Source organism: Neltuma alba, unplaced genomic scaffold (genome assembly GCF_004799145.2).
Source record: "Neltuma alba isolate B1F8T4 unplaced genomic scaffold, ASM479914v2 tig00007577_pilon, whole genome shotgun sequence".
NCBI lineage: Eukaryota > Viridiplantae > Streptophyta > Magnoliopsida > Fabales > Fabaceae > Neltuma > Neltuma alba.
Window position 1 is genome coordinate 35,020 of NW_021634817.1, and position 18,676 is coordinate 53,695.

At 31.5% G+C, this 18,676-nt stretch overlaps 2 protein-coding genes across 2 annotated transcripts in view; both read right to left on the reverse strand.

Moving 5' to 3' along the window:
* Positions 1 to 18,182, reverse strand: part of LOC114752833 (multiple inositol polyphosphate phosphatase 1-like) — a 30,328-nt gene extending 12,146 nt beyond the window's left edge. The window contains exon 1 of the mRNA XM_028941536.1: positions 18,042 to 18,182. Within this exon, the coding sequence (XP_028797369.1) occupies positions 18,042 to 18,151 (110 nt within the window). The 5' untranslated portion in view covers positions 18,152 to 18,182. The remainder of the gene's footprint in view (positions 1 to 18,041) is intronic.
* Positions 900 to 5,030, reverse strand: LOC114752830 (multiple inositol polyphosphate phosphatase 1-like). The gene is made up of 11 exons (XM_028941530.1): positions 4,921 to 5,030; positions 4,668 to 4,746; positions 4,196 to 4,489; positions 3,414 to 3,572; positions 3,111 to 3,251; positions 2,903 to 2,959; positions 2,581 to 2,719; positions 1,859 to 1,960; positions 1,293 to 1,489; positions 1,120 to 1,161; positions 900 to 1,013 (listed from the first exon to the last, which is right to left on the reverse strand). The coding sequence occupies exons 1-11, from the start codon at positions 5,028 to 5,030 to the stop codon at positions 900 to 902; spliced, it is 1,434 nt and encodes a 477-aa protein (XP_028797363.1).
* Positions 18,183 to 18,676: the final 494 nt, after the last annotated feature.

An 18,676-nucleotide genomic window follows, 5' to 3' on the forward strand; every position in this document is an offset into this window, starting at 1 on the left:
ATTCTGAGATTACCCAAACACCCCAGTACTCAGTGCTTGATTAACTATAGTATTGCCAGAACTATAGTTTTACTTTAATTTATAGCAAGTTACTTTTGCATAGGCTAAATGATGGTGCGTATACAAAAATACTTCACCTTGAATAATTGACAGTGGAGAACGTTCTGGCTTCTGGCGTAGCGGGAACCGAACGCGTAACGAGTCGGCTGTATGTTTGGGTTTGGGGCTTTTGGTCGAACAATTCATCTGTCACTTAATTTTTTAGCCGTGCCTCATGTTTTTTTTAAAAAAAAAATTAAAACAGTTCTTATAATATTGATAATTCTAACTAATACATTTGATTAGTAAGGATATTTTTAAAAAAATAATATCTATTTATTATAAATAACTAACTTAACTTGTTTTCTTAATCTACTCAAATTAGTCAACTAGCTCTTATATTAATAATTGGAAATAGTAACATTTAACAAAATATGGCTGAGAATTAAAAATATGCCAACACTTCCTTTTTTTTGTTTTGCCGTAACATGCCAACACCTTGGTGTAATAAGCAGAGCAAATATTAGGAAAAATATAACTACCACTTTTATCCCATATTTAGGGGGGAAAAATAGGGTTAGTAAGATATAAAATCAGTAAAAATTTTCTCACGACAAAATTTAAGTCAGTTTTTTGTAATAAAGTTCATTTTTCCAATCAAACATGATAGGCATATTATGGTGGGAAAAAATGATTTTGATCTCACTTGTAACGAGTCGAGCTAAGTTTTATCAAAATTCACTAAATGAAACCCAACAGAAACATTGTTCTAAACTTTCATTAGAGTTGCTTTCTCCCATGCTGAAAATTAGTAAAGCGGCACCAACAAGGAAAAAGGGCTAAACGAAACCCATGGTAGCCTAAAGCTCATCTTTGCGGTTGTTATCGCCTTTTCCTTGTTCACCTGTGTGTTCTCCCTTCCCATTACAGAGTGTATCAAACGTATGCTCCTTATGAGGCGCATATACCTTTTCCTGTATAAGAGAACATAGAAATCAGAATACTGCAATAGAAGGATTCCACAACTATAAAGTGCAGCATGAATGATCTGAAGCATTAGATCAGGATTATTCAAACTACCTTGAATACTTCAAATGGACAGAAATCAGAATGGTCACAAGCCTGTACCAAAAACAAAAAGCACAAATGATGACAACATTAACAAAGCCAAGTTTAAAATTATAAAACGTCTAAACTGTAGCTGGGATTCAACTTAGACTTAGCATAATGTCAGATCAATTTCAAAAGCTTACTGGCATTGGCATGGGATGTTCATTGTGCAGAACTCGCACAAAGTAACTGTTGGTGGATTTCTCTGTTGCTGGACAACTATAGAGGATCAACATGTTGTTACTAGCAAAAGGTACCATAGTGCTCCCCCGCCATTTTCTTTTATGGGGAGGCATTTGATGGGGCTGGCCAAGTTGCTCCTTTTGAATCTGACCAAATTCTGCGGACAACCAAAGTGACACTGACTATAAGCACACTGCAAGTAGCAATTCCAAAATACTACCTCCAATCCTTAATATAGAAGCTAGTTATAGAGTTGGATTTGATTCTAAATATGAGACCTCAATCCACTTTGTTATCCGTATTTATTACCAAACTAATGTACCTAGCTTATAAACTGATATATAACATATTGTTACACAAGATTATTTTAAGGAGGTTAAGTTATATTTGTTTTAGCTAACTAATTTATTTCATTTTCTCAATCGATGCAAATTAGATAAATAGCTTTTATATTAAGGATAAGAGGGAGTAATATGATCCATGATTTAGTTTTCAGTTATTGATGCTATCACTTTTACAGCCTCACCAGATCCTTCAAAAAGACTGATCAAGCATGAGAAAGGAAGTAGAGTTTCAGCATGGGCAAACCGAAGTCTTGCCTTTTCATAGCTTCGAGGAGTTCGTTTTTCTGCCAAAAAACCACAACCAGCAAAATGAAAATATGCCAAAAGAAAATTTCATACAGACATCATTTAAAAGCCAAACAACTATATGTACTACATGACCATTTGTAAGTATGACCTTCCCCAAAAATCTAAACCATATGTAAATACTAGTACATGTTTGATACGGTAGAACAACATGACAGTTAGAGCTTATAAAACTATTATAAGACCTTTACTTAACAAACTTTAAGTCACTTTGTTAGAACCCAATTGCAAGGTATAGGATTTAATCCCACACTAAACACACAAATTCTTAGCTTGAACCTCCTAAACTCATGGACTAGCTTTTGGGGTCATGATTCTCCAAAATGTTTCTATCAAACTTCAATCCCAATGGGCTCATCTGATGGGGGAACATTAGGTATTATTAAACTATTTATAATCTTTACTTAATTGTTCAAGCTTCAAGATAGTGAATTTGCCTTCGATAAAATTCAAGGCAAATATAACTGAGTACGTTTTTTCGAAAACAAAAGATTTTTTGCTAGATAGGCAACGTTTACTACAATCAAATAGGAGCCAACTTATAAATAAGCGAAGTTGACAAAAATTATTTTTGTGCGCATGTGTGTGTGTCAACTACCTTCTTTAGCTTGAATAGCTTGCTCCATGGATTCAACAACATCTTCAAGTAAAGGCACGGCTATTCTATAGTTTAGTGAATTTCCATAACCCTTCAATTCATAGAGCTCCAGGTCATCCGTCCACTCTAACGAAGTAATCTAAAAGGACACAAGCAAAATCAACATTTCAATGAGCATTCAATAGTTAGGGATAAACAAATACCAAGTCAAACTTGGCCTTGTAAAATCAGGTCGAAGCTAACTCAATTTCTGAAATCTTTTATGCCAGAAGACATTTAATACTGAGAATAAGTCTTTGCTGTAAGGTCTCATACTAGATACCTCAGAAGTGTTGAACAGTTTACATGCTCCATCTGTTTTATCCAACAAGGATGCTTCCTGCCAAGATCAACCACCAATTGGGAAATTGTAAAGAAAAAAGCAACCCCCATTGCATCAGTAAAATCTTAGTTGTAGACTCCCAAAACCAGAAGTAATTGTTTGACGTTTAAACAAAAAGGGGCAAGGCACAAAGATAAGTAGTGATCACCTGTTTACACAGAAACCAAAGAGAAGATATAACCTCCCCTCCAAAGTGCAGCCCATAGCGGCCAGCCAATGCAGAAGTAATCTCACCCAAGATAGTCTTCTTTCGTTCATTAACTTCAGGCTCCTTCTGTTTCCTGAAATTCTTCATTGATAAAGAAAGAGCTCATGAGCAGGGTGACAGACAGAGTCTGGACAGATATATGGCATTATAAAGCATAACAAGCATATGTACATAAGGAAATTAGATAAACAAAATAGTGCAATTCAGTAAAGTACCATCTAAAATGCATAGGCCACAAAATACCTTATAGTTACTACACGTATCAAAGAATCTCAGAAGTATGTCGCTGGCATTACTTGCACTTGTAACAGCAAAAGCTCGGTGCTTCCCTGCTCCAAGGCTTCCATTCCCACTGAAAAGCCCCATTCCAAATGCCACAGCACTAGCTGATGCTCGAGGAATCTGTTTGACAGAGAAGATAGTTGCACAAGTTTTCTAAGGTCAAAATTTCTGTACAAGCATAGAAAAGTCCTCTCTTAATTCACAGCCTATGAAGCCCATCCGCTTCATAAAAGGAGCCGTTCGTGTTTGACACAGGCCAAAAGGCTTTTTTACTAATATACTACAAATAGTAAAAGAAATTACCGAGATGCAAGAAATATCTACCAAAATACTGCCCCAGAAATCATTCAGTTTGTGAATGAGTTAAGATTTATAAGTGAGCAATTTCTGGTGCAGTATTTTAGTAGATACTTCCCACTATGTAGCATTTCAGGAATTTCTTTTACTGGCTTATTGGTGGAAAAGCCCCTGCCAAACACTTGTATGACAAGACACGACACTTCATATTACATATGAACACTTAAAATTCCTAGTTGACAACATAAGTTGCAGTTGCAGTAGATTTGATCATCAAACCACAGCATTTTACCCATCAACTCAAAATAACAATTCATTTCTTTCTTGAAATAAACTGATATTGACTAGACCCAAATTTCCAACTGCATTAATCAAACAGAGAAAAAACTGGGAAAAACAAATCAAATCAATCTAGACAGAGAAAAGAAAGTTAAGGATAAACTAACCTGAGTTGCATTTATAGTATATATGCCAGGATGGTACTCCTCATCAAACAAATTTGGAAATCTTTTCCTAGTCCTGATTCCCAGATCATATAATTCCTTCTCTCCTATGCTCAATAATTCACCACCATTGATTCGTCCTTTCCAAGGAGATTCCCATTCAAGCAACCATGAAGGAACTCTATCCAACGGTAAATTTTGTTTTTTTGCATCGTTTATCAGTGATTTCAGACTATCTTCCAAACGATCTAATTCCTTTGTCCTTTTCTTTGTAGGAGATCGGGTTCCATGTCTTGCCTGAGAATATGAAGGAGCATTAGCATCCATAATTAGTGATTAAATTGCCACAGATAGATCATTTTGAAAGGCAAGAAAGTTTGTCATAAAGCAGACTATTTGTCTAAGTTTTCCTTCTATCTCTATGGCGCTATGATTTTTAACAGTGGAAAGCTCAACAATTGTTAGGGAAAGTTACCACAAGATTTAAGTGGATTGGAACACATCCTTCAGGAATATGAGAAGGTTTGTCAGCAATGTGTTTCGCAAGTCCATATCTGCAGTGAGAATCAAAGAACAATCAAACAATCCATCGCAAATGAAAACTTCAACGCCTAAGCTTCAGGAAATTTTTAAAACCAACTGTTTCTATAGAATGAATTGGTATGCAGAGAAACTTTCAAATCTGTTTCAGCATATGAGAACATATGAGATGGAAATTCAGAAAGGACCTGGTCACAGTAGAGAGATGTTGGCGAACATCGAAATCTAGTTGTGCAATGGAGCAGAAGCTTAACGTGGGCAACAAAAGTATGACCAGAGAAAGCATAGCATGCTTCATTATCGCTGCAGCTTAACTATGCAATCGAATAACCAGACTGAAGTTCTGGATTACCACATCCGAAAGGAACGCTTTCTGAGAACTATGAAGTCACCACGAACAATGAAGCACTTCCTGGTTCTATATGTTTGTGTGTTTTGGGTTGCTGGTCCATCAATTCACATGTGTTAATTTTTTATTGTATTTATAGAAAATGTAAATAACTACTAGGTTCACACCTTCTCCGGTATTGACTTTTTGAAATTTAACCATTTTGGCTTTTATGAGTTTGATTAAGTTGTAACTTCAGCTCATAGACTTTCAATTATTATCGTTTTGGCTTGGTTGAAATTCAATCACTAAACTTTAATTTATGACAATACAATCCTTGGAGTTTTAACATTTAAAACTTTAATCCCTAACCTTCATGAAATACATAATTTTATTATCTAACATATAGAGACCAATATTTAAAATGATTAAATTATAAGAATCGAGTTACATTCAGTTAAAATTCAAAATCTTCTTCACACTGGAGTTCAAATTATATGGATTGAGCTCAAAAATATTCAAACAATAAGACTAATTTTTTCTAATTTTTTTTATTGTGTGCACATAGATTGATATGTTAAATTTTGCATGATTATGACATTCACTTTGTGACCCTATAAATGGAATGTTATGAGTTTGATCTCATTTGTAAATATACTTTCTAATTTTTTTATAAAAAAAACTTCATATGATTGTGTTCATAATTACTTCTTTGGAAAAAATGTCCCACCAATAATTTTATAATCTATTAGCAGAAAAGTTTTGTTAAATTGAGATTGTATAATCTCAAGCTATTAGTAGTTATAATTATAATGGGAAAAAAAATTGCCCCTGCCTCCTCCCTCTCCTAACTCCACCACTTCCTATTATTCATCCTTATTGGCCTCAGATCACATGGGTATCTTGCATGATACCTCCTATAATTTAAATAAGAAATGGGACAATTAATAACTTAATATTGTATGAATGATGATGATATTTTCATATATGCATGGCCATTGGTCAACGACGCGACATCACATTCAAACGACAAACGACAAACGACAAACGACAAGTGCCTTATTGAAAAAGGGCAAAACACTAGGCTCCAGATGCTAAAGCCCAAAGTTCTTAAAAAATTCCAACGTGATATTGATTAATATGACACCATTAAACGCCTCGTGCGCGAATTTGGCCTGTGAAAGTGTGTGAAATTTTAAGGAATTAATTAATATCATTTTTAATTCCTAAAATTTGATTATATTTTAATTTTAGTCTCTAAAATTTGAAATTATAGCAGTTTTAGTTCTTGAAATTTGATTTCATTTTTGTTTGCCTAAAAAAAATTTATCCTTAAAAGTTGAAATAGCGTTTTTGGTCCCCGAAACAAGATCTTAAGGACCCGAATCATTGACTTAAGATTTCGTGAACCAAAATCAAAATATGGTCAAATATGATGAATTAAAGATGATATTAAATCATTTTTAATGAATACCTAATTGGAAAATGTATCTTTATGTATGTATATATTTGCAGTAAAAATATTAAACAAGTAGGAATGATAAAGAAATACTGTAAGAGAAGTTTTCTTATATGATTTTGAAATTTTATTGAACTAAATAGTTACTTCGAAAAGGATTAATAAAAGAAAAGAGTTAAAAAAGAAAAATGTAATAAGCTTAATTTATTTAGTTGCAATAAGAACAATATAATTTTGTTTTAATTATATACATACATGCACACATTCACAGCATAACGATGAAATTGGACTTAAGGGGGTGTTTGGGAAAATGATGAAACCATGGTTTTGAGATCAAACCATGGTTTGGGTCTCAAATTTGCCAAATAGGGAGGAAAATTAGCAAACCACGGTTTCAGGTCAAAACCATGGTTTTGGACTCAAAACCATGGTTTCAGGAAAAGTGAATCCATTCTGCTTCTGGCTTAAATTAGAGAGTGTGATTGTGCCTGTCAGAGTATATCTCAACGATAATATGACTTTAACACTCCTCAATTATTTTTTTATAAGCATATTTAATCTTATATTTTATAAATATATACACATATTAATTATATTATTTTATGTATTATTAATTATGTTGGTAAAAAAATATATTATTAACAATTTTATTCCTTCAATTTAAAATATATCATAAAACTTATCTTTTATATAATTATCATATTAACTTATGCCCTTTTTAGTAATGTGTATATATAAAAAATACTTTTGATAACAATTATCCAAACACTCTCACTTCTCAGAATCACTTTTTCACAAAATCTATTTTTCACAAAATTTATTCTCCCCAGAATCTATTCTCCAGGAGCTATTTTCTAAACCATGGTTTGGTTTCATCCAAACATCCCCTTAGTCAAGGTCATACTTTTACAGCGCTGAAAAAGACAAATTTTTACGGTTCCCTTTCCTCAGTTATATATATTTATAACCATCGCGAATAAACTATGGCACATAGGGTTGAGGTATCCATTATTCCTTGATTTATTTTTGGTGTATGTTATCAACTATAAATATATATATTTATATGTGTGTGTACCAAAAATCCCTTTTCATTTATTCATTTTGCGATGGATGTAGAAATATCACCATAAAAGCCACAAAAAGAGGAAAAAAATGTCTTTATTCTATGTATATTAGGAAAACTCAAAGAAGCTGTAGTTACAAAATACTACCTCCAGTTCTAAATAGCTAACTAGTTGGCTAATTTGAAAAAAATTAAGAAAATAAATTAAATTATTTATTTGCAATAAATATGTATTGTCTTCTCTAAAATATCTTTACTAATTGAGTATATTGGCTAAAACTATCATTATTAGAAAGATTAGTTTGAAAAAAAATGCATAAATATGAGAAACAAAATGGATTGAGATGTTATATTTAAGATCAGAATAAAAGTCAAACGAAATTTTATATTAAAGACCGGAGGTAGTATAAACATATAATTACGGCTCAAAATTATATTACTAGACTCATTGTGATAGGTATAGGATCTAGTTGTGGTGTGTGCGTCACATGATAGAGCAAGAATTGTCAGGGTAAGGATCATAAACGACTCTTTGGTAGTAAGGAGCTGGAGGATAGGGATTATAACATCCCACATATTCAATTGGCTTCACTTCCTCCCCTTCCTTCTTCTCCTTCTCTTCTTTCACATCTTGCACACTCACAATCGTGGCATACCCTAGCTTCTTTCTCAGCATGTTAGCCAGACAGACCGAGTCAACGCTGTCGCCCATCACCACCACTTGGTCCCTTTCTTCTCCTTCCATCGATACCGAGTTCACTCCTAAATCACAATATCATCATCACAATCACAAGATATCGAGTTTGGATGTGGAACGAGCACGAATGAAAATCTAGACCGTCCAGATCAAAACCAAAGGATATTCAAAGCATGTAGAGCGCTGTAATGAACAAATTTCATAACGAAAAAAGAACTTCAACATAGATCAAGTCATCATCTGTATATAGAAATTATTGGGTAATTTAATGAGTTGTTGCAAGTTACCGTGTGTGACTGCTGCAATTTTCATGGCCTTGCTTCTGCTTTTTTCATTGCAAACTTCCACCTTTATAATTATCTTCTTCTGAACACATATATATACTTCGATCGTTACACAATACATATATATATATATATATAAAATAAAAACAGCCAATTGTGTGTGTTGTGTGATAATCACTTGAGAAAGTCAAGCTCACCGGCATGTTCGACGATGAAAAACAACAAGAGAGAAGATTCAATTGAGATGAAAGAAAATTCTGTGGGTTTTTTTTGTGATCCTTTCTGGGGAACTGGTATGTGTGCTCTTAAATACAAGGAGTACTGCGATTTTACTGTATTGTTTATATTGACTTCAAAGTACACCATGACTTGCTATTCAAGTTGTCATCATGGAAAGATAATATTAGATTTTAGTTGAGCATTATGTTGTATTTTAGTTGTAGAATATAATCAGTCCTACTTCGATTCAATTGTATATTTATTTTCACCCTTTCGTTTGAACTTTCAAACTGAACTAAGCGTCACACAATCTGCGAATTCATAGGTTATTTTGCTCTTGTTCAGCCTGATATATATTTAGTTATTACTACCTCCTGTCCTTAATAATATATAAAAGCTGGTTTGAGATTTAATTTGATTATAAATGTAAGATCACGAATTAGTTATCTTCCTCTTAGATATTAAACACAGGAGGTAATAGTTTTTATGACTACGAAACATAACAAAATGTAGAATAAAATACACTTACTTTCTCTATATTTAGTTAAACTTTCTTTTAATTTTAAAATTCAAGTTTCATTTTTTCGACGGTTAGTTAATTATTGAATCACAACATCGACGTTTTGTTTGAACTAAAATATTTCTTAATATTTTACCAAAAAAAAATCCCATTAACTACATATTACTTAACAATTATTTGACCACGTGTCTTGGCCCAAAATATTAATTTTAATGTGTATTTTCAATTTTTTCTTATATTATTGAAAGTTAAAATGTAAACTTTGTTCGCTGTTAGCTTGACGTGTTTTTATTTTTATTTTTGCCAATGACGTGTTTTTAATTTATATATGGTGCAAAAGGCGATCGGTATGAACATAGTCAACGTCCGCCTTCCATATATAATATATGGGGCATTGAACTATATATTTTGGTTTATTATGATAATTCTAATATTTGGATTTGTTTAAGCTCAAACTATAATATTCAATTTAACCAGATGCGCAATTACTTTAATGATTATCTAGATTTTGATATCTTATCATGACCCTAACATTGATTTGGATATTTATAGATTTTTTATATTCATTTTTCTATCTCTTCAAATTTATCTTTATACTTGGGAGAGACGATTTTAAAAATTAGGATTAGGAATTCTTGGTTTTTTTAATTAAAATAAAACGAAGAGTTCAAATATTACAAATAGTCAGATAACATTAACGACTTTAAATAAAATAAAACTAATTTTAGGAATGACATCAATACAATTAGAAGACAAATTACTCTTTCCGTCCTTAATATAATATCTAGTTAACTAATTTGATTATATTAAGAAAGTTAGATAAGTTAGTTAATTATAAAAAATATAACATGTTTTTCCTAAAACACCATAATTATCTTTTAAATATCCCCGCTCATTCACTTACTTAATTATGATTGAGAGAATTTCCGTAGAAGTAACTTAGAAAAAATTAATAAATATGATAAATAGTCTTATATTTAGAATCAAAATTAATTTAATAATAAGGTTTTATATTAAAAATCGGAGGAGTATAAATTAGCGAAAGAAACTTCTACAAATGATAGATGAGACAATGAAGAGAAAAGAAAGCGCAAAAAAAACACTTTTTAACACAATAAATATGAAGATAAGGCCTCGAGTGAAGAGTCATGACATAAGAGTTGATAATCTAATAAAATGCAACACATGGTCCCAGCAATGGTCGTGTTTCTCCAAAAGAAAAAAATTTAATGCAAGCGACTAGAATAACAAATTCTTGGTTCCAAGCTAATCTCAAACATCGAATATGTGATGTTTTCAACGACGAGTCTACATATACATCCTACGCTGTTGCAAAATGTCATTTCCTTTTCACGCTCCTTTTGTATGGGTATTTTCGTAAATAAAATTTGTATTTTTTTAAAAAATTTTATACATTAGTTTCTTAGGAGATCGGTGTAATAGGTAGAACCGTTATTAGAAAAAGTCTTTTTTAACCAATTTAAAAAGACATTTGGTATTTTAAATAATGGATGTCCACACTCTCTCCTATTTAGGTATCATAATAATAATAATAATTTTTAAAATATTAAATCTGAACTATTTATTTTTTGATTTAACAATTAAAGATGGTCTTGTTACAAAACGCAACACTAACAAATAATACTCTTTATTTTTTGTTTCCTTCCTTCATGATTTTTTAAATAATACTTTTTGTTTCCTTGCTTCGAGACTTTTAAGCCAATAAATTTATGCATCCATGTACACCCTGACTTTTTGTTCTTTACGAAAAAAAGTACACATCAATTGTTTAGCTTTCTTCCAAAGGCAGATTTAGATCCCACTGCCACCTTCGATACATTATCCTATATTATATTTAAATATATCGTTATCACTTGTGAACTCGTGGGTGGAATAATAACTTTTTCATGGAGACTTTCTAGATTCAATATTATTTAATTAGTCATATAGCACTAAATTACTAAAAGAATTGCGCAGTTTGAGATTTTAAGTGGAAAATGTTAATATGAAAACTTGAACACGGATCCAATACCTTTTTATTTTTTTTCATAAATCATATACTCATATACTCAATACTATATTATCCTATAGTATTGCCAGAACTATAGTTTTAATTTATGACAAGTTACTTTTGCATAAGCAAAATGATGTCAAGGATACAAAAATACTTAGTGAGTGTTAGTAGTTGTAGAATTAGTCTTACTTCAATAATTAATTTCCCCCCTCGTTTGAATCTTCAAAGTGATCCATCATCCAAGTAAGCGTTCACACTTTCCATGGAAAGTCTTGCCTTTAAATTTCTTTTTTCAGCCAATTGTGATTAGTTATTACTCCTCCAGACCTTAATATAAAACCCGTTTAACTAATTTGATTAACTTAAGAAAGTTAGGTAAGTTGGTTAATTATGAGAAATATGACATATTTTTTTTTCTAAAACACCATAATCATCTTTCTTAATATCCCCTTCCCTCTTCTACTTAATTATGGTTAAGAGAGTATTCATATGGGTAATTTAAGAAAAATTGATAAATACGAGAAATATATCTTATATTTAAGATTAAAATCAACTCAACAGTTAAGTCCTATATTAAAGACCGGAAGAGTAGTTTCTATCACCAGGAGACATATATAAAATATGATTACGAAAGGTTTTTTTCGCGTTAATACTTAACATGCCCCCTTTCAAAAGTTTATACACACACACACACATATATTGCTGTTAGTTTCACGTGTCTTTAATTAAAGGGAAAATTTCACTGTAGGACCGCAAAAGACAATTAATTTCAAAGAGCTCCCAAAACTTTCTGAAACTTCATTGCAGGACCAAGAGGGCAAACTGATATTAATTCCACAAAGAAAATGACGCTATTGCCCCTCATAATACTTATTGCAGGGTGTCATGTAAATAGACTAATTTCAGTTGTAAATAAAGGTATGTATGTTGCAAATTGACTAGTCCCACTTGCAAATGGGTTCTCTCACACTTATTCACTCATAGGCACCTTTTTCAGGTGAATGAGGTGATATGTAAATGGACTAATTCTAATTGTAAATAAATGTATGTATGTTGCAAATTGACTAATTCCATTTGCAAATGGGCGCTCCCACACTTGTTTATTCACGGAGACCTTTTTCAGGTGAACGAAGTGACATGTAAATGAACTAATTCCAGTTGTAAATAAATATATGTATGTTACAAATTGTCTAGTCTCACTTGCAAATGGGCTGTCCCACACTTGTTCACTCAGACACATTCTTCAGGTGAAGAATGTAATATGTAAATGGACTAATTTTAATTGTAAATATATTTATGCATGTTGTAAATTATCTAACCTCACTTGCAAATGGGTTCTCCCATACTTGTTCACATGAGGGGCAATAGGGTCATTTTCTTTGTGGAATTAATATCAGTTTGCCCCCTTGGTCCTACAGTGAAATTTCAGAAAGTTTTGGGAGCTCTTTGAAATTAATTGCCTTCTGCGGTCCTACAGTGAAATTTGCCCTTAATTAAATAGTAATAAGGGTCCAAAAGATGGTCAGTATGAACAAGAGACATGGCGTTGAACTATACTTTTGGTGTATATATTATACATACGCGTCGTGTTGGTTGTTCAACTTTATTATATGGGCAATTATTTTGATGATTATCTAGATTTTGAGATTAATTAGAATGACACTAAAATTTCAGTCCCAAAAAAAAAAAGAATGACAATAAAATATACACGTAAGCGAGATACTACCTCCGGTCTTTAATATAAAACTTTATTTGACTTTTATTTTGATCCTAAATATAAGACTCTAATCCATTTTATCTATCATATTTATGTTTTTTTTTTCAAAATAGTCCTATTAATAATAGTTGTTTTAGCCAATATACTTGATTGGCAATGATATTTTAGGAAAGGCAACACATATTTATTACAAATAACTACCTTAACTTTTTTTCTTAATCTTCTCAAGTTAGTCAACTAACTCTTATAATTAGAACCGGAGGTAGTATTAAAAACACCTCTATTTTATTCTAAAAATATACACGCCGTGTCTTCATTAAAACCGAAATATACATTATATAAACCTTTCTTTTAATTTTAAAATTCAAATTTCATTTTTTCGACGGTTAGTTAATTGCTGAATCACAACATTGACGTTTTGTTTGAACCAAAATATTTCTTAATATTTTACCAAAAAAATATTTCCCATTAACTAAATATTACTTAACAGTTATTTAGTCACGTGTCTTAGCCCAAAATAATAATTTTGATATGTATTTTCAATTTTTTCTTATGTTATTGAAAGTTAAAATGTAAATTTTGTTCGCAGTTAGTTTGACCTGTTTTTATTTCTTTTATTTTTGCCAATGACATGATTTTAATTTATATACGGTCCAAAAGGCGAACGGTATGAACATAGTCAACGTACGCCTTGCATATATAATATACGGGGCATTGAACTATATTTTGGTGTATTATGATGATTCTAATATTTGGATTGGTTTAAGCTCAAACTATATATTCAGTTTAACCAGATGCGTAATTACTTTAATGATTATCTAGATTTTTATATATTATCATGACCCTAACATTGATTTGGATATTTGATATTCATTTTTCTATTTCTTCAGATTTATCTTTATATTTGGTAGAGACGACTTTAAAAATTAGGATTAGGAATTCTTGGTTTTTTTTAATTAAAATAAAACGAAGAGTTCAAATGTTATAAATAGTCAGATAACCTATATCAACCACTTTAAATGAAATAAAATTACTTGTAGGAATGATATCAATATAATAAGAAGAGAAATTATAAATTAGCGAAAAAAGTTTCTATCAAATGATAGATGAGACAATGAAGAGAAACGTTAGAAAGCGCAAAGACACACTTTTTAACACAACAAATATGAGGAGGTCGTGTTTCTCCAAAAGAAGCACACAATCCCAGCAATGGCCGTGTTTCCCCAAAAGAAAATTTTTTAATGCATTTGAGTAGAATAACAAATTCTTGGTTCAAAGCTAATCTCAAACATCGAATATGTGATGTTTTCAATGACGAGTCTACTCATACATTCTAAACTGTCGCAAAATATTATTAAAGATGGTCTTGTTACAAAACCCAACACTAATAAATAATACTTATCCGATCATAAATATAAGACCCTTTTTGCAGTAAAAATTACATTATAAAAGGAGTCTTATATTTAAGACCAAAGGAGTATAACTAATTAAGTACTTCTTGTTTCCTTGCTTCGATTTCTTTAAGCAAATAAATTTGTGCCTATACACCGTGACTCTTTATTTTTCACCAAAAAAAAGGGCATACATCAATTGTTTAGCTTTCTCCAAAGGCATATTTAGATCCCATTGCCACCTTCGATATATTATCCTATATTATATTTAAATATATCGTTATCACTTTGGATTAATAACCTTTTCATGGAGACTTTCGAGATTCAATACTATTTAATTAGTCATGTTGCACTAAATTACTAAAGGAATTGCGCAGTTTGAAATTTTAAGTCGAAAATGTTAATATGAAAACTTAAACACGGATCCAATATTTTTTTTTTCATAAATCATATACTCAACGCTTGATTAACTATAGTATTGCCAGAACTATAGTTTTACTTTAATTTATAACAAGTTACTTTTGCATATATATAAGCTAAATGATGGTACGTATACAAAAATACTTCATCTTGAATAATTGAGATTCTTCATGAAGATGTTTGATTTTTTTTCTTTTATTCTTTCTCTTGAAGCTGTTAATCAAGCCTTTGATTTTCTTGGGAGTCATATAATCAATACCAAATAAAGCCGTTGCTAGGGTAAGGATCATAAACGACTCTTTGATAGTAAGGAGGCGGAGGAGGATAGTAGGAACTATAATATCCCACATATTCAGTTGGCTGCACTTCTTCTTCTTTCTTCTCCTCTTCTGGTTTCTCATCTTGCATGCTCACAATTGTAGCATGCCCTAGCTTCTTCCTTAGCACGTTCGTCAACTCAACCGAGTCAACTCCATCACCCGTTACCACCAATTGGTCTCTTCCTTCTCCTTCTATTGACACCGAGATCACTCCTGAAACATGATATATTATTGTTGGGATGTCAGATGTGAGTGAAAGTCATAATGATATATATTGAAAATGAACTTAAAACTCTAGTGAATCCAATTATATATACTACCTCCGGTCCTATTTATAGGATTTCATTTGCAACCTATAAATGAGATCTTATAATTAGGACCGGAAGTAGTATCTTTTAATTATTGCTCCTGCCGGATCAATTTATATTATCATTATTAGAATCCCCGTTTTTCAGAGCCAGAAACGTTTTTTTTTTAAAAGAAATTCAGAATGGGAAGAAGAGGAAAATTAAATGTTGCATTATTCAAAGTTACCTGGTCTCACTGCTGCAATTTTCATGGCCTTGCTTCTGCATTTTTCATTGCGGACTTCCACCTTTATAATTATCTTTTTCTGAACCAAAATCACAAAACACATATATACTTCAATCGTTACACAGCTCCACAACTAAAATTAGCCTGTGTGTGGGATCAAAAATCAGTTTAGAGTAAACTCACCGGCATGTTCAATTTTGAAACAATCAGATGGAACACAGTATAATATAATATTTCAGATGTTGTGCAGAGAGAGAACCTTCAATTCTGATCTGGTTGATGATTCTGGGTATAACTGAGCATAAGCGAGCTTAAATAGTAAATACACGTACGAAGCGGTGAGAGTTATTGCATTTTTTTATGTTGACCTCAAGGTCCGAGGGTAAACCAAAGGTCCAAAACTTGCAATTTAAGTCAAGAGATGAGTACTTGATGAGTATTAGTATATTGCAGATTAGTTGTGGAATTAGTCTTACTTCAGTCATTAATTTCCCCCCGGTTTGAATCTTCAAAGTGATCCACGATCGAAGTAATCGTTCACACTTTAATTTCCGTGGAAAGTCTTGCTTTTATATATATATTTTTTTCAGCCAATTGCGATTAGGTATTAGTTTCTATCACCAGGAAACGTATATAAAATATAATTGCGAAAAGATTTTTTAGCGTTAGTGCTTAACATGCTCCTTTCAAAAGCGTGTACATATATACATATACATATACATATACATATATATATATATATATTGCTGTTAGTTTCACCTGCGTTTAATTAATAGTAGTGAGGGTCCAAATGGTGAGCGGTATGAACAAGAGACCATATACATATATATTATTGACCATTGAACCATACCTTTGGTGTATATATTATCTATACGCGTCGTGTTGTTTGTTCAATTTAATTATATGGGCAATTATTTTAATGATTATCTAGATTTTGAGGTTAATTAGAAGGACACTAACATTTCAGTCCCAAAAAAAAAAAAAGAATGACATTACAATTTGGTGGCGGTGCTAAGGTACGGAGTTAAATGGTCCGGCATGCAGCATAGAGCATATTTTCATTGACAAGTCTACATTCATTCTTATAAGTATAATTAATTATTTGTCATATCCATAATATAAGATTTACTTAATTAATCTCGAAAAATTAAATAAGCTAAATAAATTATTTCATTCTTAAAAAAAATTAACATAACCTTCTTGAAATAGCCCTATGTGTCATATCATATTATATATCACTTGATAATTTAGATAAATGAGTTTAAAAAAATTCAGTAAATATAAAAGATAAAACCAATTAAATCTTACATTTAAGATTAAAATTAAATTCCTAACTATTTTTAACATTTAAGATGAGAGGAGTAGATTTGTTTGGGCCCCAAAACCTAAGCCTATCAAATTTGTGCATAACTCAAAGCCAGTTGGGTCATGATATTGGGCTGAACCCAAAGACAAATTTTGTTTACGATGTTAGAAGTTTCAACATTGAGAAGGAAATAAAGAAGTTTGTAGTTAAATTTGGAAGGATAATCGAAAGACTTAAAAGTTTAAAAAGAATAAAGTATACTTTTAATCCTTTAACTTTACACAAGATTTTATTTTGGTCCCTTAACTTTAAAAAGTAAACTTTTAGTTCTCTAACCCTAAAACTGTTAACAAAAAATGATGATATTAAGCTCTTGAATGCTGATGAAATATTATTAAATACTATCATATTAAATTTAATATTCAAAACAACTATGGTTATTATAAAAAATATCATTTAAGACTAAAAATTTTGGAGTTAAAGGATTAAAAGTATATTTTTAAAAGTTAAGAGACCAAACTCAAACCTTACATAAAGTTAAAGGACTAAATGTATACTTTAGTCTTTTAAAAAAGATTAGGCTAAGTAGATTAAATTTTACAAATTCAGCTCTTTTTTTTTTTTTGGGGAGAGGTTAAGTGGGTAATAAGTCAGCACTCATATTATTGACTCTACTCGTACCTCACAATCGGTTGATCTGATTTTCAACTGCATGTAAAATTAACTCTTAGATCGAGTGATTTCCCAACATGATGAGTTAAATAAGTTGCGGAATCAAATAAGGATATCCTTTCATTTTAAATAAGAGCTCGTGTCTATGATATTAAACAAGAGCTCGTGTCTATGATAAGTGTGAGCGTCTTACCAAATAAACCAGCCTCATTCCAATTACTGAAGACAATCGCGAATTAGGGTCAATGAGAAACAACCGGACGTTTTACAGATGAATGCTAACTAAACGACTAAAACTACAAGCTCAGTAACATAAAATGTAGGAAGCGAAACGACTGAAAATCAGATCGCAATTCGGAAGAGACCTGGACACAGTTGAGAGATGCTTGCGAACATCGAAATCTCCTTCTGCATTAGAGTAGTATATCAACGTGGAGAAGAGAAGTATCGCGAGAGAAAGCAGAGTATGCTTCATTGTCGCTGAAGTTAACTGTACAATCGCGTCCACACTGTTAATCATTACTACAATTAATACAGTGGGCTGGATGCTTGGGGCTGTTGGTCGAACAAAGTGGCTAATAATTAATTCTGTTCCGACCTTAATTATAAAGTACTACTTCCGGACTAATTAACTAATTGGAATAAATTAAAAAATTAGTTATGTTAATCATTTATAATAAATAGATATTATCTTGCTTAAAATATTCTTCCTAATCAAGTGTATTAGTTAGAATTACTATTATTATAAGTACCATCTTGAATAAAATAGATAAATATAAAAGATAAAGTAGATTGGTATCTTATATTTAGGGTTAAAATAAAAATCAAATAAACTCTCATATTAAAAACCAAAAGTAGTAACATTTGAAAAAAAAATGTCATTGAGAATTACAAATATGCCAACCCTTTTTTTTGGCCGGAACATGCCAACACCTTGGTGTAATAAGCAGAGCAAATATTTTGGGGGGGGGGGGTGAGAATAGGGTTACTAAGATAAAAA